Source organism: Ictalurus furcatus, chromosome 13 (genome assembly GCF_023375685.1).
Source record: "Ictalurus furcatus strain D&B chromosome 13, Billie_1.0, whole genome shotgun sequence".
In the NCBI taxonomy this organism is placed as follows: Eukaryota; Metazoa; Chordata; class Actinopteri; order Siluriformes; family Ictaluridae; genus Ictalurus; species Ictalurus furcatus.
In genome coordinates this window covers 13,038,220-13,063,838 of record NC_071267.1, presented here as the reverse complement: position 1 = coordinate 13,063,838, position 25,619 = coordinate 13,038,220, and the positions used below count along the sequence as shown (strand labels likewise).

Here is a 25,619-nt window from a genome sequence, read left to right as displayed (position 1 = left end):
GCTTTCTGTCTTTGCTAGCTATAAAAAAAAATACCCAGAAGTCAAAGATCCATTCACATTTTATCTCATACCTATGTTAACTACATGAGTGTTGAGCAAAAATTTCACCTTTACTGTACTTCATAGAGCATTGAGCCATCAGAGAAAACAGGAAAGAGCCCATCAAAGTTCATAGGGACATAGGGAATCAAATCTTAAAGGATTTTTCACCATTTTTGGTGCAAAAAAGGCATATATTTTAAACTTTAAAAGTGACCTAGATAACTCACTTTCAGTGAGTGCTTTTCCTGGTTATGGTCATGGTAAATACAGAGTCTATCCTGGAAATAGGGTGTGATGAAGGAATACACCCTGGATGGTACCCCAGTCAATCCCAGGGCACCATGCACACATTCATGCACTCATTCACACATTAGGGACAATTTATCTTAGCCAGAGTCACCTACTGGCATATTTTTAAGAGGTGGGAGGAAACTCCACACAGACAATAACCTGAGCTCAGGATCACACTGGAGGCCCTGTGTGCAACAGTAATGCTACCTGCTTCACCACTATGCCACCACACCACCCCTACGTATATAACTATGCTCTGAAGTGTACAAATTTAAGGCAATGTGCCAAAGGTACCTTCAGATTAACACAAAAAATAAATGCTAAATGCCAGCACCTCTAGCTGATGATTTCTTAAATTTTTTAAAACCTGGATGGGGGGGGGTTGCTCTTCTTAAAGAAAGGCCAGTTTTATATCACAAATTTTAATATCAGGTTCAAAAACATAATATAAACATGAAAAGTGTCAAAAGGGAAACCAGGGCAGATTAGTAACATACGCTAGAAAATGTATATTGCACAGTTCAACTTGCACAGTAAGTTGCAGAGACTTAAAAAATGCACATCTGACTTGAGTTAGTTAAGACACCAAAGCGCACGCACACACACACACACACGCACGCACACATTCATTCATTCATTCATTTAAGCATTACAAACAGCCTTTGTCTAATATGGATTTTGCTCAAGATGTATGTAGCAACACCTCTTTCTCTTGAGAAAAAAAAAAAAAACTACAGCAGTCGAGGGAATGGCTTCTTTGACAAACAATCATTCAGAACTATGCATTACACATCATGGTATTAAAGCAAGAAGAAATTTAACACAAGGCAGGTATGGCGATTTTAGAATGGGATTATAAGCATTTGATATGGTTTGATGGCTTTGACAACTTCTTTGGGCAACATCTGCACAAAGCAGTCCTATCACCTAATTAGTTATTGGCTTGAAACTGATCATTACTTCAACTAGGCGATGTGTTCCCTCTGGTTATTAATCAGACTCCAGCAAGGTGAGCGGCTTGGCACTTATGAGCAACTAGTGGACAGAGTCACAGTCCTGGCTTTTGACAAATGGACACAGTATTATCAATGTGATGGCTGGAGAACATGGAGATGGAGTGATGTGGAGAGACTGAGACTGTGTTCAGAGTGTTTTAGCATTCCACAAGCACACGCAGTACATTTAGATGTGATGAGCTTGTCATCCATCCAGCGCCCGCAGAGGAGAGTGGGAACTAATTACCATCTCCTCACACACAGCGCCGCAAGCCTAATGTAGTCTTCAGCCCATGCAGACGAGCTACTCTAATGATGTCAGGAGGAATGAATTCCAAGCAGGGGAATAATCTAATGGGGCTACCAGCATCTACATTGCCTTTGCATATGAGACTTCTGTGAACTCATGAGTTTTGTTTCAGAGCATCTAGCCAAAGTTGATTGAATGTGAGTGAAAATGAGAGGCAGACAGAGTTCAGAGAAAAGAACACAAAAAAACCTCACACTCTCTCCAGGGACTGCTGCGGGGCTGTTCTCCCTTTTGACATGAATCAAAGTTAATTTTACCTCTTCTTAAATTTTTGATTATCGACCACACCATTTTAATGTAGGTCTAAATTACACTGAATGTTAATGAATGTTGCTTTTTGCCACCTATTTACACAACTACTCTAATGATGTCAGAGTGAACCTAAGACGGTCTGTATTTCTTTGACAGTTATCTATTCTCAATCACACCAGTCTTCTTTCATCGCTTATTTCTGTCTCTTCTCTTTTTTCAGTTTTATTTTCATCTACTGGAAACAGTGCACACATCTGAGACAAAGGGGTTTTTGAGTGAGAAACAGAATGCAGAATGATGGGCTCATCTGAATGTGAATTTGTTAGTAATGCTATTGCTATTTACTATCAGATTCAAGCTTGAAGAGATTATGAACAAATCCATCATATTCTCTCATCTTAGTGATGGAGGGGGAGAGGTGTGTTCCACTTTGACCTGTGTGTAGGCACATCTTATAGAGGCTATAAAATGCCAGTGTGTGCCACTTAGGGTGGTATGAGTGAATGAAACAGTGTAGCACTGCCGATGACCTCTGTGTGACTGCTCTTTCGGAGACGGGTGGGGTTGGCACGGGGAGCAGCAGAGAGTGGGTGTTGCTATGGCAACACCTGCAGTCTGCAGCGTGTGGCTGATATCATTTATTTCTCACTCAGGGAGCTGGCGAGCGCTGGTATTCAAATGGGTCCATCACTCTCAGGCAGCCGGGGAACAGACTGGCAGCTAATGATGCCTTCAAAAGGAGAGGCTTAACTAGAGAAATGTCATATGGCATATGACAAGGTGAAGAGTAGTTCATGTGTGTAACACACCACAGCAGCCAGGCAACTAAATACGGATTTCATATCCACCCCTGCATCCCATTTCTCTATATCTCTTTTCTGTCTAATCCATCTCTCTTTCTCTTCTTCTTTCACTGTCTCTCTTCCTCTCTTTAATTCGTGCTCTACCATTTTCAATATCATCTTCCCCAAATTCCATGTTTGGCACCTCAAGTTCTCAAGCGTCCTTTCTTTCTCATGTTTTAATTATTTACTTTAAGTTCCCTCTCACCTATTTTGCTTGTATTACACTCTGCAACACATACACACACACATACGCACAATATTTCTGTGGAGGCAGGAGAGATGCTAATAAGAATGAGACATGAGGCCTGTGCCGCAGGCCACCAGCTGACTGAGGTACGCCTTGGGAGTGATGGAGTGCAGGAAGTCTCTCATTGCCCTGCTGCTGAACCCGCCGCTCAGGCCTTGCTGCTCCCCCTCCCCTCCAACCAGCCCTCCCTCTCCTTTTTCTCTTGCTGTCATGCACTGGAGTATATCAGCAGTACACACACCCAGGCTGCTGAGCATCTCTAGCTGTCATTACAAAGAGCATGAACACACCGCCGCATTATTTGACAGTTAGAGCAAGTGAGAGCAAACAAAATGAATACCCTGCGGCAGCATCCTTGTTTCTAAATGCATCCATCATGTAATTATATCCTGATCAATGAATCAGCAACCAATGCATATTCAGTTCCAATTACAGAGAGGATTACCATATTTTAAAATGTGAAAATTTACACATGTAAAATGGCATTTTACACTTGTAAACACATTTAAAGTACTCTGATAAGTAACAATTAAAAGAAAGATCCATTCTTAAGATAAAACCCCTAATCTTTATGATCCATTACAGTCGTGGCTATTCAACTATTGATAGTGCAAGATGATGACCAAAACTGTGGATGAGCAAATAAACTAGCTGCCGTTGTAAAAGTACGCTGGGGATTACTGATGGCTCTTTAACTTAATAGGCATTTAAAGTGGATTGTGTATGCTGCTGAGTGCCTGTAATGATGGCTGTTTACGTGGCCTCCCATTTATAATAATTAGGCAGAACGGGAGGGGGCTGCCTCCATGCAGTTCTGGACTATTGGCTTAGGCTGAATAATGACCTACTGTAGTTGACCGGGAGATGACCGTTGCCTTCTGCATGACCCCAGAACCCCAGACTCACCCCCAACTGATTCTGCTGGTAAATAGAATGCCCAATGTGTCTATATAGTGCCTTGGTTTCTATTGCAGTAATGAAAGCAAGGTAAGAAGGAATGAGAAAGAGCAAGAGGAGGGTGTGGACACACACAAGGCCTTAATGCTTTGCCCCCTGTCTCTTTTCCTTAGCTTTTCCTTCCTTTTTATTGGACCCTTTTCCTTTTCTTTGGACATTTTGTAGGAGATTGACCCCCTGGGTACTAGGGCAGCTAGAGCTTCCATTTTTCTCCAGCTGGTGAAGATATGACCCACTTGGGAGGAGAAAATAGTATCTCCCTCTCTCTCTCTCTCTCTCTCTCTCTCTCTCACACACACACACACACACACACACACACACGCACACACACACCTTCAATGAGAAGTGGCCACTTACATACTAATAAATCATACACATATCCTTTGAAAGTTACTTCTGTGGTGAAGATTGGGGATAGGATACATTGTACTGAGCGCTTTGTAGATTAACTGCCAGTCTGAGATCTGCCCTCTTTGAAAAATATCATTGGCAAGAAATTTTAAGGTGAAAAAAATGAGGTAAACCTTATCTATTCATCATATTAGCTCGCAAAGTATAATTCTATAAAATATGTGTATTGATGCCACAAGTCATGTGAAGGAAATGTGCGTGGTTAACCAGAAGGTGTCACTGGTGTACACTAGTCTTGCCAATAGAGTTGGTGTGATTTGGGCAGCTGAACACTTAAGGTTTCTGTCTGGACCAGCGTTCCAGCCTACTTTATGACTCCTGGGTGGAGGGGATTGTTGGTGTGAAAGTGCAGTGCATGCTTCAAAAGGCATGGAGGACTGAAAGAGAGTGTTGTTAGGTGGCTTGCATGTTAAACAGCTCCTGGATAAGTTTGGCCTACATCTTTGGAGCCATAAATCTTTCCACTTTGCAGGATTTTTTACGGGAATTCCACTGGGAACTCAGGCATGTGTTGAGTCTGACCTCTAAAGTCGTGTACTTTGAATCTGGGAGACATAAATTAGATTACAGGAATGCAGGAGAATGGGATGGTTGAAGAAAGAGCAAGTAATGCCGGTGAGGTCATGTTGCTCCTTAAACTCCCCTTGAAAACTTTCCCAACTTCCAAAAAGTTTCATTATATAAAGTCATTATATAAATTTTTAATTGATATTTACACCATAACAAAAAACGTGTTGGCAGGATGTGATGCAATTAGCAATATCCTTTTTATCATGAATCAAACTACCATTGAGCACCATAATTAACTGCAACCACACTAGGACAAATAAAAGCGCGTGTGTGGATTAGAAAAGCGAGTGCGATGTGATTAGTGTGGGGAGAAGAAAAGCCCTGAACATCCTGCTTTGCTGCCATCAGTGGCTATTCTCTCCAGCGCTGAGGATAGGTGAGGCTGCGTTAACGTTGCCAGATGGATGCTGGTTTCGGCCACTATTTCATGTTGTACTGTAGCGAGGGAGCCGCTGAAGGCAGAGCTCGGGGACTCTTACAGCCGAGCAGCTATGAGCAGCGCAGCGCAGCGCAAAATTAACTCCGCCGAATTAATCGGTGCAAGATTGAAAATGAAACTCGGATGCAGATGAGCGAGCAGCTCGGCGTGTTTGTTTATTCTGCCACCACAGGATCCCCTTGCTCGTATACTTTACGACGCCGGAGGGCTGAACATACAGAGCCCCGCTTTCATATACACACAGACGCGTGTGCGCGCGCACACATACACGCACGCGCCAGGCCTACTTGTAATTATCATATTATGAGATCACAAGACCTACAGTTTTCGGGGACACTGTTTGATCTACCTGCTTTCCAAGAGTGAGAGCGAGGGGAAAACTCTCTAACCCAATGCCTTATACTTCTATGCCTAATTTGAATTTAACTAACTAATTAATTTCTTTCTTATTTTCGCAAATAAGAATTCACCGCATGGCGGCATAGCTATGCAAATGAGGTTTTCTATGCGCACCCACTTTTATTTGCCTACTCACTCACACGCGCGCAAAACCATTTTAAAGACACATATGCAGTACAGAGACATTTCTCTAAGTGATAAATCGATAATAACTGATGAGAAAACATGTACGGTGCGCATGTTCTGCTATACTGGAAGTCAGACAACTGAACTGCGCTCCTATCTGCTTCTTTGGTGTTCTTTACTTCCCGGCATTCAGTCATAGTGCTACATTACAAACCTGTTGGCTAGCACCATTGATTTAGCACTTCTCACGTCTTTACCACCTCGTAATTATGCTCAGCGTTGACACAAATACACACGGCCTCCCCTCCACGCCTCTGGACAGCAAAATTTACGCGCTCTTATTTTATATGCACTGCTTTAAGAGGGAGACTGTTAGAGGTAGGCTGCAGTTCTACCCAGTCGCCCATATGTCATTTGTTGAGGTCAATGGTCCAGGCAAGCACTCGTAAAACAAAAACACCAAACCTGTCTGGTCTAAAACAACTCAAGAGGAGCAGGAAATCGCGTGGTCGAGGAACGGTTAGGTAAAATCATGTTCTGGTCATTTGGATCTTTATCACCATTAATTAAATATTATATGATGGACCAGTGAGAGCAATTAAAAGCAGAATATAATAAATCTACATAAATGCGCAAATGCATTTAAAATCATAACAAATTGTAGGCACAGTTCCACAGCATAGAGCTCAAGCATAAGCTAAACAGAAAATAGATTATCTTTATAGGCTCTGCCAATTAATTAAAATGGATGATAGCAGAGTTACACTCATACACACACTATTTCATGATAATGGGAATTACAGGTAAGCAATAAAGAGCATATAAAACATGACATTATATTTAGCATTATGTAGATGTCAAGTATTATAATGTATCATTATTATTGCATAGATTGTGTCACTATTTTATTAATCACAAAAATATACTCAGTTAAACCTGATCTAACACAAAATGCTCCAATAATACTGAATAAGAAAATAGCAGTCTTTAAAAAAAATAATGAGCATTTAACTTAAAATTAAATCATATTGTTTTCCAGTTGAGCATCTGTAAAAGACAGCTAGCCTGTATGTGTATGCTGTTAAGACACTGTGCTTCTAAGACATGTGAGCTATAGATTTATAGAAGGACACTAGATGTTGAATGCACTAGATGCTGAATGCACTAAATAAGAAGCCATGCGTGACTGAACACTTGACTCTGTGTGATACAACCCCTGTATTGAATTAACAGCCCATTACTGTGAATCTAGCCATGGAGCAGTATTACTCCAGTGACAAAAAAAAAAGTGTTATCACAACATTATGTCAATATGGCACAAACGTGCTGACTGTACAAACTTGTGCTGTACAAGCTTGTGCTTGTTCCTTGGAAGAATAAATGCAAAATATATTATTGTGGTGTTTTAACATGCCTTTGTTTATAGATGTTATTGTTCTTTTGTATGTCTGGAAAAAAGGAAAATGTGAGATGTGGACATTACAAAAAACACTACTAATAAGATAGATCTGACTAAAAAAAAGCTTAGTGTAAAAAAATATTTAATTATGCAGACTGTTAAATATATAATTTGTATTTTATAACTAAGTTTGTTTGTACAAAAATATCTTCCACTCTATAAGCCATGAATATCATATGCTTCATAAAACCTTTTAAACAAATAATATACATAATACATATGTAATTTTTAATTTAATTTATTACATATAAATTCATTTTTAGTCTTCATCTATTCTAATCTAATAAACTAATTCAGAGGACCAGATTTGCAAAAGCTGTTTTTACCATGTAGCACATGTATACTGTTTGCCAGACTGAGAGAAATAAAGAAATGAAAAGAAAAGAAATTCCTTTGTTATTTGTCCATTTGTTATTCCAGTCAAGGACAATTTAGATGCTATGGTGCCTAAAACAGAATTATTTAGATAAATTTAATGTACAATATGGAATGAAATTGAGGGAGAAAATGTGTGTTTGAATGCGGGTTTGTAAACACACAGGCACTGACCTTGCTCAGAATATAGATGAGGTCTCCTCTTTGAAACGAGAGCTCATCTGGCTTGTCTGCCTCACAGTCCCACAGGCCTTGATAGTAATTGGCATAATCTGATGATGGATCTGATGAGGAAACATCCACAGACACAATTATTAAAACGCATTTATGATTCTTTAAAAGAAAGGCTCTAGAACCAGAGAGCACGATGAGTGTGATTATATTTCTCACCTGATCTTTGGTATCTCTTGGTGCTCTCCTCAGACTGGTCGGAGAGTTCATCCTCTAAACATGTGCAAGAATCCAGAAGAGAAACATGAGAAAAGAAGCCCTAACCAAACTTTAAGAGTAAATGGTCCCTTGGTGCTGCTTAATTTTAACACTGAAATACAGTCGATTTAGTCAATTAATGTTAAATTACTTGAACACCACAGTGCACTTGCCTCAACTTCCAGAGGCCATGGGTATTATATAACAGAAGTGCAATTATCAAAAAATGTTAGCAGTTTTTAATGTATAGGGAAGATGCCATTTTGGATTTTCAGTGAGTGTGTCAGGGCAGATAGGGCATTGATTCAGGGTGTGGCACCTCTTGGTCTGTGAAGTGACAATGATAGCCTTGCTGCCTGTCTCCCACATCCATCTTCACCCTGTCAGCCTGCCGATAAAGCCACCACATAGCAACCCTATACTTCCCACAGCACAAATCGGCCCTCCACTTCCAGGAATTGTGGAGAAAAAAAAGAAAAACACAAGAAAATAACTACTGCAAACCCAAGGCCTTGACATTCCTGCCCACTCATGAATTTTCTTAACAGTTGGAACATTAAATGTATCTTTATTTTTTTTATTACATCATTTATCATAAGTTGTGTTTTCCAATCTTTTTTTCATATATAAGCTGTGACCTCTGTGTGATAACCTAATTATAAACGTGTCAATAGATCAACAAAATTCTAAGTTGAAACAAGATATTGTACTGGAAATGAAGGCGAAAAGATTGCATTAGAATAATTTTAATTCTGCAAATTAGATTTTTAAAGTGTTTTTTGATGGAATTTCCATTGTAAGTTACCACTCTTTCCATTTTGTTGTATTAAATTCCAGTAGAGAGAAAATTCACTCCTCGGATTCCAGTGCCCAGTTCGATGAAATTGTACAAATTAAGATTTTATTTTTCAAGTGCAGCAAAATAAAATAAACTAGAAATAACCACATGGAACAAAATGGCTCAATAGATAGCTCAGTACTCCAACACCTTTTTGTTCTTTGAATAATCACTGCACCTTCATAACATACTAGATTTTAAAGATATTACTGTAAAACTTTTCATAGCTAGAGGAACAGGAGGTTGAAGAGAGAGATTGATTAAGGGTGAGAGAGATGGTCATTTGATCCACCATCTGTGGGCAGCTCAGTTCCAGTACACACATGGCTGAGAAAGGTGAAAATGACAGCACTAAGGACTGATGTGTTTCTGCTCTGGGCTCTCCCTAAGTGCTCTCTGACTGCTGGTCCCATCTTGAGGTAGCAGATCCTCACATATTTAGTTTAGCACATGGGACTGGCTGTGACAAAGTGCCAAGTGATATAAGTTAGCCATTAGCTATTTTTCCTGGGTTACCTTACTAAAACAAAGACCTTTCCACTTCAATCTTCAGTCTTAATGGTCAGTGGTCAGTGTTGTTGCTAATGCTTTCCACTTCTTTTTATATACTAACACAAGATAATGTCAAGACCCCTGAAAATAGATGTATTTGAATTCTCTAGAAAGGTACCTAATTAATAGTGTTAATTGCTTCTCTTAAGTACAATACATTGGCATCACTGAGGACACAGCTATGTTGTTGTTGTTTTTGTACCTGGCAGCACTTCATAGATGTCCTCTTCCTCATCTTCCTCTTCCTCTCTGGCTGCCCCTGCTCTGTCCTTCTTCACCTCCTGGCTACCAGGTGGTGGTACTGGAGCCGGGGAAGCTGTAGAGACCACACCTGCAGGATGTGGTGGTGGAGTTGCTGCCCTTTCTATATCATCATATGCCTCCTCTTCTTCCTCCTCTTCCTCTTCCTCATCATCATCAAAGGGGATGAAGCTGGAGCTCAGGTCTACATTTATAAATAGAGGCCAGGTGTAAAGTATAAAATATTACCAAACAATATCTAGGACTATATCAACAAAAAACTCACAAGAAAGTAAATAGCCTGAAACATTATTTAAATATTTGTTTTGATTAAAGGGGGCGTAACTGTCATGACTGGTGCAAATATAGACATGTTCTGTCATGCTAAAGCAAATTTAACATTACATATGAGTGTAAATTATGTTTAATGATAGAAATTACAGTTTTATATGTCCAAGGTAAGTGGGAAGACTGTAAATAATCTTAGAAGTGTTCATTACTTCCCGCAAATCAGAGCCTCACAGGGAGCCCATTTTAGAGCTGTGGCCATGCTCCAGATCTGTCTCAGATGGAGATGGGGCCTGATTGCAGGTGACTGAGCTCTGTAACACAGGCTATCGCATCCTCACTGCCTGGATGCCAAGCAGGGCCAGATCAATGCCCATGAAGAATGGCCCAAGCACAGCCTAATCAATTTCCCGTAAAGAGCCCTGTGCTACGCGGAAGAGGAGGCAGAGTGAGACACGTGGGACTCAGGAGCTGCATGACATACGTTATGAGGAGGTCTACAAAGTACCTGATTGGCTGAGCTCTAAAAGGTATTTATAAGCATCAGTATTAAGCAAAGCATACCCCATTTTAGACACAGACATTGTACAATTGTCCAGATCAAAAGGTGTAAAACAGTTGTGGTGCATAGAAGTACAAGTAATCAGTATAATGTATCAAAGAGTGTTTGCGTGGTAAAGAGAGAATTATGGACCCCATGTAGCCTACCCTTTAAGACAAAATTGATTTGGTCTACCCATTCCCTGGCCTCACGGGGGCTGCTGGCAGTGAACTGCAGAGAAAAGTCATCACAGAGTTGGGTGTTATTGTCAGTGCAAATAAGCACTTCTCACTGTAATAATGCACACATGGCGCTAAGCAACCAAAATGGCATATGAGCGTGGACAAACCTGGTAAGAACGCCTTCCAGGAGCATTCATCTCAAAGCAGCAGTTTTTCTTGGAGTCTTTACGCAAGTTGGATACCAGCTCTGCACTATAGCCATTGATATAAAAAGATCCTTTCTGCTGTTTGTCTGGAATTATAAAAATCAGTCACATATCTATATGACCAAATGTTATGCAATAACAAAATTACACAATTAAGCTGATTTAAATGAACAAACCTTTTTCACTTCCAAAGTAGTAGAATATGGTATTGTTCAGGACACACCACCTTTTCTGCCACTCCATGCTGAAGAAGCTATGATCTTGTAAACAAAGGCAAAGTACAAATTCCAATTAAAGAATATATTCAACACATATTTCCATAATCTCTCACCTACATGACAAGCCTGTGGTTGTCTTGTCTTACCACGTCTTTTTTTCTCCAGATAGCCCTGCTTCAGAATATTATTCAGGTCTTGTGCTGCCACCGTGGGAATATCTCCAAAATCTAAATTAGGAAAACCAAGTGGGAAAAACTCAATGAGAGTAATGTAGCAGCAATTTCCATACTATTAATAACAGTGTGGTATAAGAAGGTGCATAAGAAGGTGTTATCTCAGATTTCCAAGCACAATGCTCTCCTGGTTGAAGGCCAATAGAGTGCTGTAACGCTGAACTCAGACAATGTAAACACATCTGTTGTCAGGTATTAGAGATTTTATTGCAGCTTTGGGGAGCAACATGGATCAATATATATAGAGTGGTTCAGGCTAGGCAAGCAATTGAGCCACTATAGCAGGATTAATGTGGGAATCTAGGTTAATAAGTATTCAGTAAGGGTGTCAGGAAATCTATTCTTCATCAAACATCTGTATGCAGGTATCTCCTACATATCTCCAATATTTTATAGCAATCTTAATATCCATATCTCAATCACTATATTTGGATTTCAGTGTACAAATGTTATACATTGCTTTCCTTAGTTAAATCAATCTTCAGATAATCTCTCAGATATATTTATAGTCCAAATCATGTTTTGGGGTAGACACACCAGGAGTCCACTCTATTAACAGGAGGAACACAAGGCTGAAATCCCCCTTGCCTTCACCTTTCATAAGCTTCAGACCACCACAGAGGGCCTCTGAATTGAACACTAGACTGATTTAAACCCTATTTATAAATGTTTAGATGTTTTAGTGCACAGATGACACTGGATACTATCCTTCAAACTGGCGGTTATCTGTCACTTGTGATATATTGAATGTAGCCATGCCTTGTGTATTATAGAAGACCTCAAAGAGATTGCACTTTCAAAGTTACTTGTAGGTGGTAATGTGAACTTCATAACATCACTGTGATAGATACTTGTCATAGTGAGGATTACATCAACACAAAAAGCTTGCGGTGGTGGCAGGGTGGCAAGTGATATTCATTGTTTCCATAAATAAAAATTTAACTCATTGAAATCATCTAACTGAATACTGACGCAACACCTGTAAATGTTGCCCTTTCTTGACACCATCGCATATCCCCATGAAAAATGTCTTCACTGGCCTTGGTTTTTAGACAGATGAAAACAGAGATCCCTGACATTCAAACACTTACAGGCACCTTCACTCAGACATCAGCCTGTTCTACACACACTGCAATGTTCTACACATCAGCCTGTTCTACACACACTCCATGTCATCATAAATACAACTGCAGTACATGTTTGTCACGGCCATCTTGATATATCAACACCAAAAAGAGCCCTTAGTCCACCAAATGATCCATCCTCCTCTCTGTTCATTTTTTTCATCTTGTTCCTTCATTCTGACATGTTTTAATCCCCTCATCCATCTACACCTCCCTTTCTTCATTTATCTAAGAGGTCAAGCCAGGTTAATAGTTGAGCGGAAATAGTATAAACAGAGAAAAGGTGAGAATGGCTAAAAATGAGCTGACATGGAAAAGTCTCTCATCTTCACACAACCACTGACAAGACAGTCTAGAGTGATCCAGCACATACAGTGGCACACTGATCCTTGAGCAACAACTGAAGGAAAGGGCTTTAGCATTATAAATCGTTTACTGCCTTTTCAGTTGATATAGGTAAGTGGTGACTGTGGAGGTCTATGTTCTATTATTCTTCCACAGGGTAGCAGTGTAACCTAAAATTTCGCTTTCAGACAAAAGGAAAGAAGGCACACTGCATGGAGGGGTTCATGATCCCACCCCTCCATGCAAGATCCCCATTGGTTAAATTCACTATCCAACTTCAGACATCTAGTCTTCACAAACCAATTAGAGGTGATGATTTTGTATCTGACAACAAAGAATGGTCAAAGCCAACTATACAAGTGCTAATTTTACGAGGGTCAGATGTATTAAAACTACTTAGTTCTAAGGACTTCACTTCTAAAAATAGTAAAAAGGCAAAAGGCAAAAAAAAAAAAATCTAAATACGCATAAACTGTGAAGAACTAAGTAGTAAGACTTCATAAAAAATGCAAATGAAATCTGTCAAAGTGCCTCATATTTTCACTTTAACTATAAATTGCATTTTTAATAATTCAGAACAGTGTGGTTTTGTAATTTTCACCACTAGCACTGCTCTATTTTTGCTAGCATCATGCTAATCATTTCCACTTAAATGTACTAAGGCTAACTATTAATATTTCAGGACACATTACCAATGCTTTCAGCATCACTTTAATCCAGCAAGGCCTGAATTTATCCCTATACCATTATTTGAAACTAAATCCAATACATTTATGTAACTGAGATGGCAGTCAGTCTCATATTTAATTGGAACATAGATGCATCATAGTATCCTAATTTTGTTAATATAGCATACACATTACTTCAACACATATTAAATGAGGTGGGTCCTGTAGTGAAATTTTTAAAAGAATTGTAAACTCAGCAATAATTTATTACAGAATATAATAAGAATATATTTCTTATATTTATATATGAATATGTTTATTTAAGCATCTCTTGACCAGCACAAGATCTACTTTTGTGGTTGTACTGTCTGCAGGTTTGTTGGTCCACTGGTTGATAAACAGAGCACCAAAGAGGAGAGGAAAGAGGTAAGAGAGGGAGCGAGACAAAGCTAATGACTTTCCCGCGGGCACTCTCTGTTGCTGCCAGAGATGGCGACGTGATGCATGGCACTGCTGCTGCTCTGTGGCAGGGGAAGATTGGTGGTGGTGAGGCACTGAGTGGGCCACGCAGGGCTGCGTTTATCAGTGCCACTGCACTAGTGGAGCTCTGCTTGCTCTCTAAGCTAAACCCAGTGGCCGGGCATTTCAGCTGCAACACAGCTCTGGGGCACATCGTCCCTATCACACCATTATATTTTACCTGGCATTTACATCTCAGTTATTGTTCTTTAGGAACTCATTCTGCACTTAAGCACCTGGACCACTCAGGATGAAATGGCATTAAAAGAAAATGCAATCAGTGACAAAGAGAGATATACACAAATGATACATAACAATGATACATAACAATGATACATAACAATTCTTCAGTGAATAACATAATTTGAACAGACCAAATACATTCTTTTGGTAAAGCTCTAAGGTGCATTCACTCAGCAGAGTTAAGCTGTAAATTTGATAGTGCTCCTCATCTACTTATTATTATACTCTCAGCAAGGTGTTATGAGCTCAGCTGTTAATCCTGCTATAAAATGTGATTGATGTTATTGTGACCTGAGGAAGTTAATATACTCAACCATTATTTTCCACTTCATTTTGGCTACAAGTCAATCAGGAGGCTCTGTTAAACCAAGGTAGGAACATATAGGTGTGAGCACTTTTGTGTATTTACCTTCATAGATTATGTGACAAACAAGATACAATAATGTTGTACACATTTCAGGGAAAAAGCATAGCAACCACTAGAAGGTAAAAGAAAAAAGGGGCACTATTCTCTACTGATGTGGTGTTGTAATTGTTCAGTTAATCATTTTAGGGATGTGTTATTGTCACAGTTGTGCAGTGAGTAATACATTTATATTACTGCCAGAACATCAGCAAGGAGTTCACTGTAGGAAAACCAGGACAAATACCTAATTGAAGACCAAACTAGAGCCTGAGGGTATTCCTGTGTGGGCCAGTATGGTATGGTATATGCCCATTTTAGCCCTGCCTATCAACTTCACAAACCCCAAATTCATTTTAGAAAATTACTAAATTAAGTTGAGACAGGTTTGTAATTAAATCCAAACAGGGGATTTAACTAATACAAATCCAATATTCCAAACTATATGGGAGGGGAGTTATCCCCACCAAGCCACTGGCCTTTCTGTGTGTCTTTAGCAGTGCAAGGCAAGCACAGGTCCAGTGGCTGACCTCAGTTTGAACTCTAGTGATGAGGTGAAACAGAAGGCGCTGAGGTCCCTAGGGGCCAAGGCAGAGGCTGGGGAGGAATGCTGATCAGAGAGAGAGAGAGAGAGAGAGAGAGAGAGAGAGAGAGTGAAATTGCTGCACTCTCCTGCACTGCACTTGATTAGGAAAAAGGATCCACTCATGGCATCCTTACATCCCCGCGCCCACGCCAATGCTCTAGCTGCATATAGCAAAGAGCAAATTGACACATTTTTTCTCATTAAAGGCAAGATTGTGGTCCTGGTGCTTTTCCTCCACATAGCACAGATCAGCAGTGATGGACACAGAGAAATAATATAATAGGGGGAGAGAAAGAAATGCCTGGATGAAAACCACAGTAGGAGGTACCTGTAATCTTCATTCTTTTTTCCACATCAAAAAGATGTGTTCTGACTGCAAAAATTCACAAAATGTACATGCATATTATGCACAAATATCATACAGATTGTGAGTCCAACAAGAGTAAAAACTGGACCAACTAAAGACTTCAGTGGTGTAAACTCTAACTCTATCTTCACACTAACACTTTGTAATAACAAAACTATTTATTCCATTGTCTTTGATGAAAGAACAAGATTAGAATTTAAGGCATGACTGCAAAATAAATTTAATCCAGTGTGTTATAACATCCTTTCAAATGTTTAACTGAAAATACTGTGTTCTTGTAGGCTACGTAGGCCTAACTTGATCTCAGTCAAGTTCCACAATTCTGGAAGTTTTAAGAAACGGTTTAATATCTAGCATGCATTTAAAAAAAAAAAAAACCATCCAGATATAATTTCTGATAAACTATTCATTTCTCATTATCGTCTTTTTTTAAATTATGAAATTATGAAATTAATGGTTACATTTCACAAGTCAAAAGTGAAATAATTTAAATTATTAAAAATTTGTTATTAAAAAATTATAACGATAACAGCCTTTTTAAAGTTAAAAAGTGCGAAATAGACTATAAGGTTATTGATTTATTTAAAAAAGTTGTTTAAAATCAGTATAATCCAAAACATTACAATCAGTCTGCATGTGTAGTCGGCTATGTGCATTGTTTCTCTTGATCATGGGATGAGGTGTAGTCAGGTAATTTATTTACTGGTATTATGTACAATATAAATGGGTTTCTGATACATGCTCATTAGACATTCTTTACTGTTATCATTTTAAAACAGGCATTGCTCAATAGGGACTGCTGAGAAAAATATTCACAATAACGTTAAAGTTAACTCAAAACGAATTTAAATGTAGTCTAACCTATTTCTAAAATTTCTAAGATTTTTAATAGTCCAGATTAAGTTAGTCTTTTTAAAGAAAACGCATTTGAGCTAGACGACGATGGGTGCACGATGGTATACAAATGCTACGTGAGAGTATAACCACGCTAAGGGTATTTCACTTTAAAGAGCCTAAAGCCTGCATGCGCGTGTCGCTTGTCTGTAGAAGGTAAATAAAGACACGCGATAATGGCCATCAATCCAGGGGGGAATGTGTGCCGGGGTCAGGGCGCGAGACGTGTCTCTTACCATTCCGTTTTTGTGTCTGATGAGGAGCAGAAAGACTACTGCTCCGTCCGCGCCTGCACCAGCTGAAGGCCACCGACACAGTATTGTAATTTGGTCAATATGTGGTCAGCATGATTCATATTGTGAATTGTTAATCTGTCCCTGAAAATCGGCCACCACATAATTTTTACCAGAAATGTGTGAAAGCCATATATATATATATATATATATATATATATATATATATATATATATATATATATATATATATATATATATATATATATATAAACGAACTAATAGTATGCATATTATTAATAAACATAATAATAATTAGTAGTAGTAGTAGTAGTAGTATTCAAGCATACAACATTCAAGCGTTGAATAACAAATGAATTATTATTAAACAAATAATAACAAAATTGTAGCTAATAACAAAACGCGTTTCTTTTTATCGTAAAAGCAATCCGAACTCAAGTATCAGAAAGGCACAAATACATGAATGACTTATAGATAAAACGCCTTCCGCAATCATACAGGAAAAAAAAGTTGCAAATCAGTGTAAATCAATATTAATTGAGTAGGCTACTTAATATTTCTGCAGATAATTACTGTTTAGGCTATTATTAAAGCAAAACCTAAAAAACGATTAGATCACCTCAATTCGTGATTAAGTCCTTTCATATGCTAATAGGCTAGGTTATAATTTCAGTTAGGCGTTTACTGAATTTAGTCTTTAAAAACAGTAAATACAGTTGTGTAAAAATCACTTATCACTTCGCATGGTAGTTTAGGTCAACAATTGTAGGATGTGTTTATTAGGCACATAACATATTAGATTTTAATTGACTGAATGTTGTTCGTTTTTAGAATTTACATATTACATTTTGCTCAAGTTGTTCATTTGCTAAATGCAAAAAAGAACGTTTGAACCTTGGTTATTACTCTAGTTATTTCTTTGGTTATTATTAGTTTTTATTATAGCCTCTGGGCTATGCCGGCTCCCAGTCCATTTTAAATATTCCTAATTATTTTTTTATTGGAAATAAAAATAGGACAATGTGAAGCTAGTGAAAATAGTATTGCAGAAGTAATCAGTATTAAGTGATTGTTGAAACTCCTCGCCGTTCAGCAGCCATGCTTTCAGTCCGGCTTTCTAATGCATACATAATGCAGAGGTCTATTAACTAGGTGCCTGATTTAGTTTAGTCAACATTAATGTACACAATTTCAGCAGTGCTTTTAAGATTAGAGCGATGAAACTCTGAGTGCTAATCCTCCACTCATGGCTAGGCTATGCATTAGTTATATCGTGCATCTTATTGTATTCCATTACAAATGTGAAAGGTTACAGGCCTGTTGAGTTTGCTTCCACTAGCGCTGCTTTGTAAAATATGAAGGAGGATAGGGGAAGTTCCAGGGAAGTGTTTGTATTGGCTAGGTCTAGCTCATGGCCAGCAGCCAGCCATTCTTTCTGCATGAAGAATCACTCCTCGGTAAAGCCTCAGGCATGATACTACCGTTACTTTTTCACTTTGGTCTCTAGCAATTGTCTAGGCTTCGTCCAAAAAGATATTGCAAAATAATATACTGATTCTGCACCACTTTGGTTGCGTCTAAACCGTATACTACTGTTCTAAATACTCTGTCAAATAGTCTGTATGGTATGGTTTACAAGTCACATGGTAAGGTTTACAATCGAATATATCCGCACTGAATAATGTGTGGAATAATAATTTTGTCTAATATTTTGGCAAAGACTGTTATTTCCTGTGCAGCAAACTATTTTAATATACTATGTAGAAGGTTTTGGATGATGCCATAATTCTTTTGTGGAAAAGTTTTCCTCTTCTTCTAATCTTAAATCATAAACTGTATAACTGCCTTAAATAAACCTACAATAACACAGTGACCACTACTGTGTGCTTTAATAGTATGAAAAGTCTCAGATATTTAGTTTATATATTATGGACATCATTAATTTAATTGAGTTGATATTAATATTTTCCAACCTGATGTAAATTATGTGACATGCAACAATTTCAGAGAAGACAATATTTTGGTAAATTATTTTAAGATAGCTGTAATTTAAATTACAGAATATATTATTCATTCATACATGATGAAGAAAAGAATAACAACATGCAATAAAAGACAGTCTACCCAAATAAAATAATAATGGTACAATCTCAGCCCAGTATAATTATTGCCTAAATGATACTAAGCAAAAACTTAAAACAGACACTCAGAGAAAATTGGAAAAGAATGCCTTTCCGGTGTATGTACAGGCTCACACACCTTCCCAGTCTTCATTTATTTCCCTAAGAAAGCATCAGGCCACCTGGGCCTTGCATTGAAACTTCATCAGTCTCCAGAAATGGAATCCAGTGGAGAGAAAAATCAAATTCTCATTTGCAAGATGGCAAAGGGGGACTATTTTGAAAAAAATATATAAGAAAAGGGTCAAACTGCTAAAATTGATATGAATTACTAAATGTCAATTCTTGTATTTGTGCAGTGCGAAACCACCTCCATTCTAAAAATCCCCCTGTGTGGGTATGTGTGTGGGGAAGAGGAAAATGTAAGGTTCTTGGTAAAAGTGTGTGTGTGGGAAGGGGGGCAGTTAGAGAGAGAGAGAGAGAAAAAAAAAAATTTCCACATTTTCAGCAGCATAGCAACCTTCTGGATTGGAGTGAACTTTTGAACCTATGTGGCAGTAGCAGTGATATACATTAGATATTTGAGTTTCTGAATGTGTCTCAGATTCTAGGTCTATAGTCTGAAAGAAAAGAATGCTATCTAGGCAATGTGTAACAGTTTGCTCTTGTTGTCCAACATGCTAATAGGAGCATAAAAAGAATCATTAAGATGTAGAAGAAAGAATGGCAAAATAAATAGATGGATTAATGCAAGGATGGAAATTTTAGTAGTGAAATTTGACTGTCAAGCAAATGATCCCTTTTTCTCTTAGATAAATCTTTATTTGACCTATACTGTTGCTATAGGAGTGGAGGTCAATAATCCAGCCACACAAACACAGTCAGACAGGTCATGAAGTGACCAGAACAACACCAGAGGTCAAAAGTTTACAGGAGGGAGGAAGCTACACTCAAAGTCTGGGTACTCACAGAGTACGCTTTAAAGGCTGACATAAGACCCTGACAAGACCCTGAAAGGCTGAGTATCAGCAGACCAACGCTCTCAACTAAACTGTACTCCACAATGCATGAACACACACTGGGGTCATTTAAGGTGCTAAATATCCACTGTTATATGTCCACCACCAATGTAGGTCCAGAGAAACAAAATGAAAATGGTAACAAAGAAAGCAGCATAGCAGTTCAAATTCATACTTTGGATCATGCCTTTTGGTAAACACTTATGGTTGCACACTTGATTGAAAAACTTTTTTAAATAATTGATAAAACCTCTTTTAAATTCTCTAGGGATTAATTACAACAATCAATCTACTAGGCAATACCTTCATTAATTTAGGCCTTGTACGCCTCTGACAAAATCAAATTTACATCTTGATCTAATTTGTGATTGAGATTTAACTGAGATTCCTTTCTTACCTTCTGATTGGTTTCGTCCATATTGCTGTTTGGCCACTGTGAGCTGAGATAACAGCAATGGCAGAAGCTTTTGTTTCAAAACATAAATCAGTCAGTGAGCACAAAGGGCCCTGGCCATGTGCAGTGTCTGATACCACCCAGCCATTTCTACACACAAACCGCAACCTGTCTAACCATACACACTTATTCTGTCATATAACTGCCATCAAAAGAGGCAGTGTATGAAAATCATCTTAAGAGTTTAAAACAGCTAAAGTTGACATTTGAACATATTTTAAGACAATTAATATTAAACATCAAACTGATGATCAATTTATTATCTCTAGATCAACAGGAAAAATAAAAAATACAGTGTTCCAAATATATGCCAGTTGTCTGGCTAAAATTCTACTGTATGACAAAGCCCCTGCATTCATGCATGACTGTTGTCATCCAGACAAGGGCTATGGAGGGGCTGCATGCACAGCCAGGTCAAACGTGCGGTCTGAGGGTGAAACTTAGTTCACATTACCATACAGACAGGCGCCCTGACAATGGAGCGCCCATCTGTTCCTGTCAGCCATAACAAATCTGGTGTCAGGATCCTCTCTGGAGATGAGGAGGCAGTCTTTGCTAAATGAAATAACACTGACTCCTCCTGCCAGCCAGCCAAGCTCCCTCCTTCTCCACTTAGTTTAGAGACTCCCTCAGCTTCCTCCTCATACAAATGACACAGTGACATCACTGAATGGAATATCTGGATTATATTTACTCTCCAATATGAGCCTCATTCAGCGCCTGAGAATTTTTTTTTTCCGTTCAACTTTTTATTTTCAACGCATTAGACCCCTTCCTGTCACTTATTCAAGTCTTTAATCTTCCTTTCAAAGAATTAAAAGCATGTAAGGAATTTCCTTCTTATTCACTCTGAGAGGAAAATGGAATGAAAATGAATTTCAATACTGAAATGAAACCGAAGGCCCACATTTAAGCAAATGAAATAGTCAATGTTTCCTTAAAGGTCTTAAAAATAAGAGTCCTTGTTGAACTAAACATGAACCCTGAACTGCACTTGCCCCCTGTGGTCATTATCTTTATTAAAGGAGTGTAGTGATGTGATACTCTGCATAAACTTTGTCCCCTTCCTCTTACATTGCTTTTACTGTAGCCATATTAGAACACACAGTATTTAATATTGCTCCTAAAAATAAGTGTACAAAATAAATGTTTGGTTTTTTTTTAATCTGCTTCTCCATATGACTATCCTCACAAGGTGAAATAGATAGGTGAAGTACAGATAGTTGTGACTTTTAAGTCATATCATAAAATGTAACTATTTTGGTAATAAGGGTATATTTTGACACAAATGAAGTGAGTAAAGTGAGTGATGTGAATGTTTTTTCCCCCTGAAACTACCAACTCCTTTAAAAAAAAAATAGCTGTGGCAGATGAGTGATCGGGGAACGGGGAACAGACACAGCCCCTCAGGTATAGGGTTGTGTTTCAGGCCCAGCTGGTAAGAGAGGAACTGGGGATGATGATCAGTCATGGCTCTGGCCTGGAGCAAAAGTGCAGCCACAGTGCAAACTGGCTTCTGGTGATAAAAAGCAGTCAGGGCACCAGACAGTGGGCAGATGCAACACCCTGGCAATTTGGCAATTCCAAACTGCTTTACATCATGTCTCTCTCTGCACTGCTCACCAGAACCTTTTCCTTTTACTCTTTGAATTTTATCTCAAGTACAGACATGCCCTGGGAAGCGTTGACATTCAAAGAGCCAGATAGAACACTGTGTTTTCCTACCACTAGAGGATGCTCTTCATCCCTTTTCTGTTGAAGCCACCCAAAGCAGTGTTGACAGACACCCACATCCCCACCCCCACATCTACTTCTCCATATCCTAAACTGGCACATAGCACAGGCGTGGGAATCCACTAGAGGGTGATCTGTTACCAAACACACCAGCACATTGTAGTTTATCATCACTCTGCCCAATAAAACACTGACATTCTTCAAAGATATTGCTCCCTAAAGTTCTTAAAGAAACTAGGCACATCTTGCATGCCTTTTCGTTATGAATTGGTTACACATACAGTTTACCACATGCATGCATGTAAATAATGAAAGCTAGTTTTAGAGTACTAGCTCAGAAGGAAAAAAGTTCAACATTTACATGAATGTTATATTATTTAACTTTATTTATTTACTCATTATCTAGAACACATAATGCTTGATCTGCTCTTGTATGTGTCCTACAAACACCACCTCTAGACATATTGTGAGAACCCAGTAAAGCATTGCAAGAGCCGGTAATTCAGACACATTACTTAATTTTGAAATTAAGAATAATTAAGCACTGAAAATGACATTTATATGAGCCATCTCTTATATAACATCTAATTGAAGACAACCACATAGAGAGGCTTGGACTCACATTCAGGCGCAGTGTCCTCCTGATAGTCAGATGCCACAGACAGATCGTCAGAAGGGGCAGAACGTCCCAGGCTACTATGGTTGTCATCTGAACTGTCCTCATGTCTAACATCAGCTGCGAGGACAAATGAGAGAGCTTAGAATATTTGGAAGCTTAGACACAAACATGAGGCTTAATTATTTAAATATTTTTATTATCTACAAAGTTCTAATAAGCTTTTAGTTGTACAGACTTTTTGGATTTTAATTTTTTCATTCATTATCCAGTTTGAATTTTCAGTCTGGAGAAGAAATGCTTAAAAAAAAAAAAAAAACAAGTATAATAAAATGTGCTAACTTACATCTGTATGGAAATGCCTGTGGATTTCTGAAAACAAAAGTCAGTGAAATATTGAATAACAATAATAAATAAAATAATTGTTTACATTTTAAATGATTAAATATTGGGTTTCCAGTGATGTGTCATCAATGTGGGTCAAATTTGAAAAGTTATGTAAATGGAATTACAATTATTAATTACTCAATTAATAATATTTGATGTAGGCCTTATTTAAACAGATAGAGCAAAGAAATATTAGAAATATATATAGTTGTATAGAAATATTTTAGACAACTCTCTTGTTTTATTTAATTTCTTGTGAATTACAAATTTGTACATAATATTTATTCCAAATCATTCATTCACCTTCTAACCATATTTAAGTGCATTAAATATTGTGATATACATTCACTGTTGATTCTTCAGCAGCGTTCATTTATCTTGTGTATTATTACTGTGAACCACTTTTTCCAAGGTAAATCGATAGAACTTTTCAATGCTTTGCATCTACACAGTGTAGTGTTGCATTTGTTCTCAATTCTGAGTGGAACGCACTACAGTGGAAACGTAGCATACTCTTCCACCTTCATGCAACAAAACCACAAGGCATGCAGAAGCAAGTGCAGCATGTTCACTTAATCTCTACAAGCAAATAAAACTAGATATGAGCTTCCTGTGTTGTACTCATTACTGTTATGATTCAACATATTACTGTCAGTGAGAACACATTTCTTAGTTAAGATTAATTTTCTAGAACCTTTTTAAATCTTGATGGCTTATGAAAAAAGGAATCTTTACTAAAAGATTTAAAGTGACTTTACTACATGACTTTGCTATACATACTGTATATTTATATGATGTATAGGGAGTAGATCACTTCATCAATACATGAAAGATCTTACCTGTTGTGGACAATACGAAAGTTGTTTAGTAGTATTTCTCTTGTTTCTTGAGCATGTCTACTGAGGTTCTCATCCTGCAAAATACTTGAGACAAACAGCTCACAATCTGAAAAAGACCATTCATACACACACACACACACACACACACACACACACACACACACACACACAGAGAGAGAGAGAGAGATTAACTGATAACACAAAACAGAACACAATTTGACAAATTATAATATTGAAACATGTATAAAAGCAAAATATGTTTAATTTTTTCAAGGTGATATTTATGGACAAATATTTTTCTTCTTCAGTAGCCTACTATCTCTTAAAAATATGCAAAAACCCTCCCAGTGATCATGTTACCGATGCTGGTTAATGCAAATGCTACAAAATGTCAGTGCATGTGTAACTGACAATGGCTTTGTGTTTGAATGAGTAAGATGTTAATCTTAAGCTCATAATCTATAGAAGTGGATCTGAATAGTACATTTACTGCTCTTCAATATACAATAATAACACAGTAGGTTTCAAACTGACACTTTGTAGGACTCATTCCCAAATATTTAAGATGGATTTAAACAATTAATGTAAGTAATAGGTAATAGTGTTTATATTTTTAATGTTATATTGTATTTATATTTTAGTTTTTTGTATGTTATAATAATAATAATAATAATAATAATAATAATATGTAAAAGGTAAGAGTATGACAGTCAAGTCAAAAAGAAGTTTCAGAAAGTTGTTTGCTACATTGTATATTGCTCAAAAAAGTATATTCTCTTTTGTTTTTTGTAATCTGTGTTTTCCAACAACTCACAATATTACCAAATGTCAAAGTTTTTTTAAATGTTGAATGTTTGAGTAAATGAAGATGTAATTCATGACCACTGATAAGCCACAATTTTAAGTGCAATATTTTCTTGTTAACCTGACAAAAGCACATTCATAAAACAATAGTAATGTCACTTGAGGCATTACCTTCGAGAAGCCTTCTGATGTCATCAGAAATCGTCCCCATTAATTCTCTGAATGTAAGACTCCACTAAAAACTTTGAAAGGTCCTGTCTTCTAATATTTCTTTATAGAAAAGCTGTTCTGAGGGAGTTTGTTGTCTCTTCAATGAACCAAAAGACGCTACACAGTGTGGCAACACAGACATCCACACACATGCTCTGAGTGTTAGAGGAAGAGCACAGAATGTCTATGCTGTGAAACTGAAACTAGTTTGGTTAAACAAATGTTGCAAGTCAAAGAATGGTTTAAGGCCTATTGTAAAGCATGAATCATTAACAGCTAAAACAAGAATTATCCTAATTTGATTGAAAATGTCATTGTAAATTACTCTAAACAGTTATAAGGTCTACAGGGTTCTAAACACAATACATAAATCTAGAGGAGGGATCTTGTAGCTGGCATGTGTCTAAATTCTGCACCTTAGAATATATGCAATTTTGAAAATAAAATACATGGTTTAAAGCAGAACAATACATTTAGTGTGTTAATTACAATGGAAACTGGTAACTCTGCTGCCAGTAACTTACTGTAAATTTACAAGGTATTTTAAATATTTGCTCTAGAAGTTGCCTATAAAAGCAAAATTTTATA

General features: G+C 37.7%; 1 protein-coding gene across 1 annotated transcript in view; it reads right to left on the bottom strand.

Moving 5' to 3' along the window:
• The window catches only part of skap1 (src kinase associated phosphoprotein 1), a 26,533-nt gene extending 1,271 nt beyond the window's left edge, over nucleotides 1-25,262 (bottom strand). Inside the window, exons 1-11 of the mRNA XM_053640280.1 lie at nucleotides 24,993-25,262; nucleotides 24,018-24,123; nucleotides 23,138-23,163; nucleotides 22,798-22,911; nucleotides 11,359-11,439; nucleotides 11,171-11,254; nucleotides 10,956-11,080; nucleotides 10,774-10,837; nucleotides 9,740-9,982; nucleotides 8,109-8,162; nucleotides 7,893-8,002 (exon numbers count right to left, since the gene is read on the bottom strand). Coding sequence (XP_053496255.1) covers nucleotides 7,893-8,002; nucleotides 8,109-8,162; nucleotides 9,740-9,982; nucleotides 10,774-10,837; nucleotides 10,956-11,080; nucleotides 11,171-11,254; nucleotides 11,359-11,439; nucleotides 22,798-22,911; nucleotides 23,138-23,163; nucleotides 24,018-24,123; nucleotides 24,993-25,032 — 1,047 coding nt within the window. The 5' untranslated portion in view covers nucleotides 25,033-25,262. The remainder of the gene's footprint in view (nucleotides 1-7,892; nucleotides 8,003-8,108; nucleotides 8,163-9,739; nucleotides 9,983-10,773; nucleotides 10,838-10,955; nucleotides 11,081-11,170; nucleotides 11,255-11,358; nucleotides 11,440-22,797; nucleotides 22,912-23,137; nucleotides 23,164-24,017; nucleotides 24,124-24,992) is intronic.
• Nucleotides 25,263-25,619: the final 357 nt, after the last annotated feature.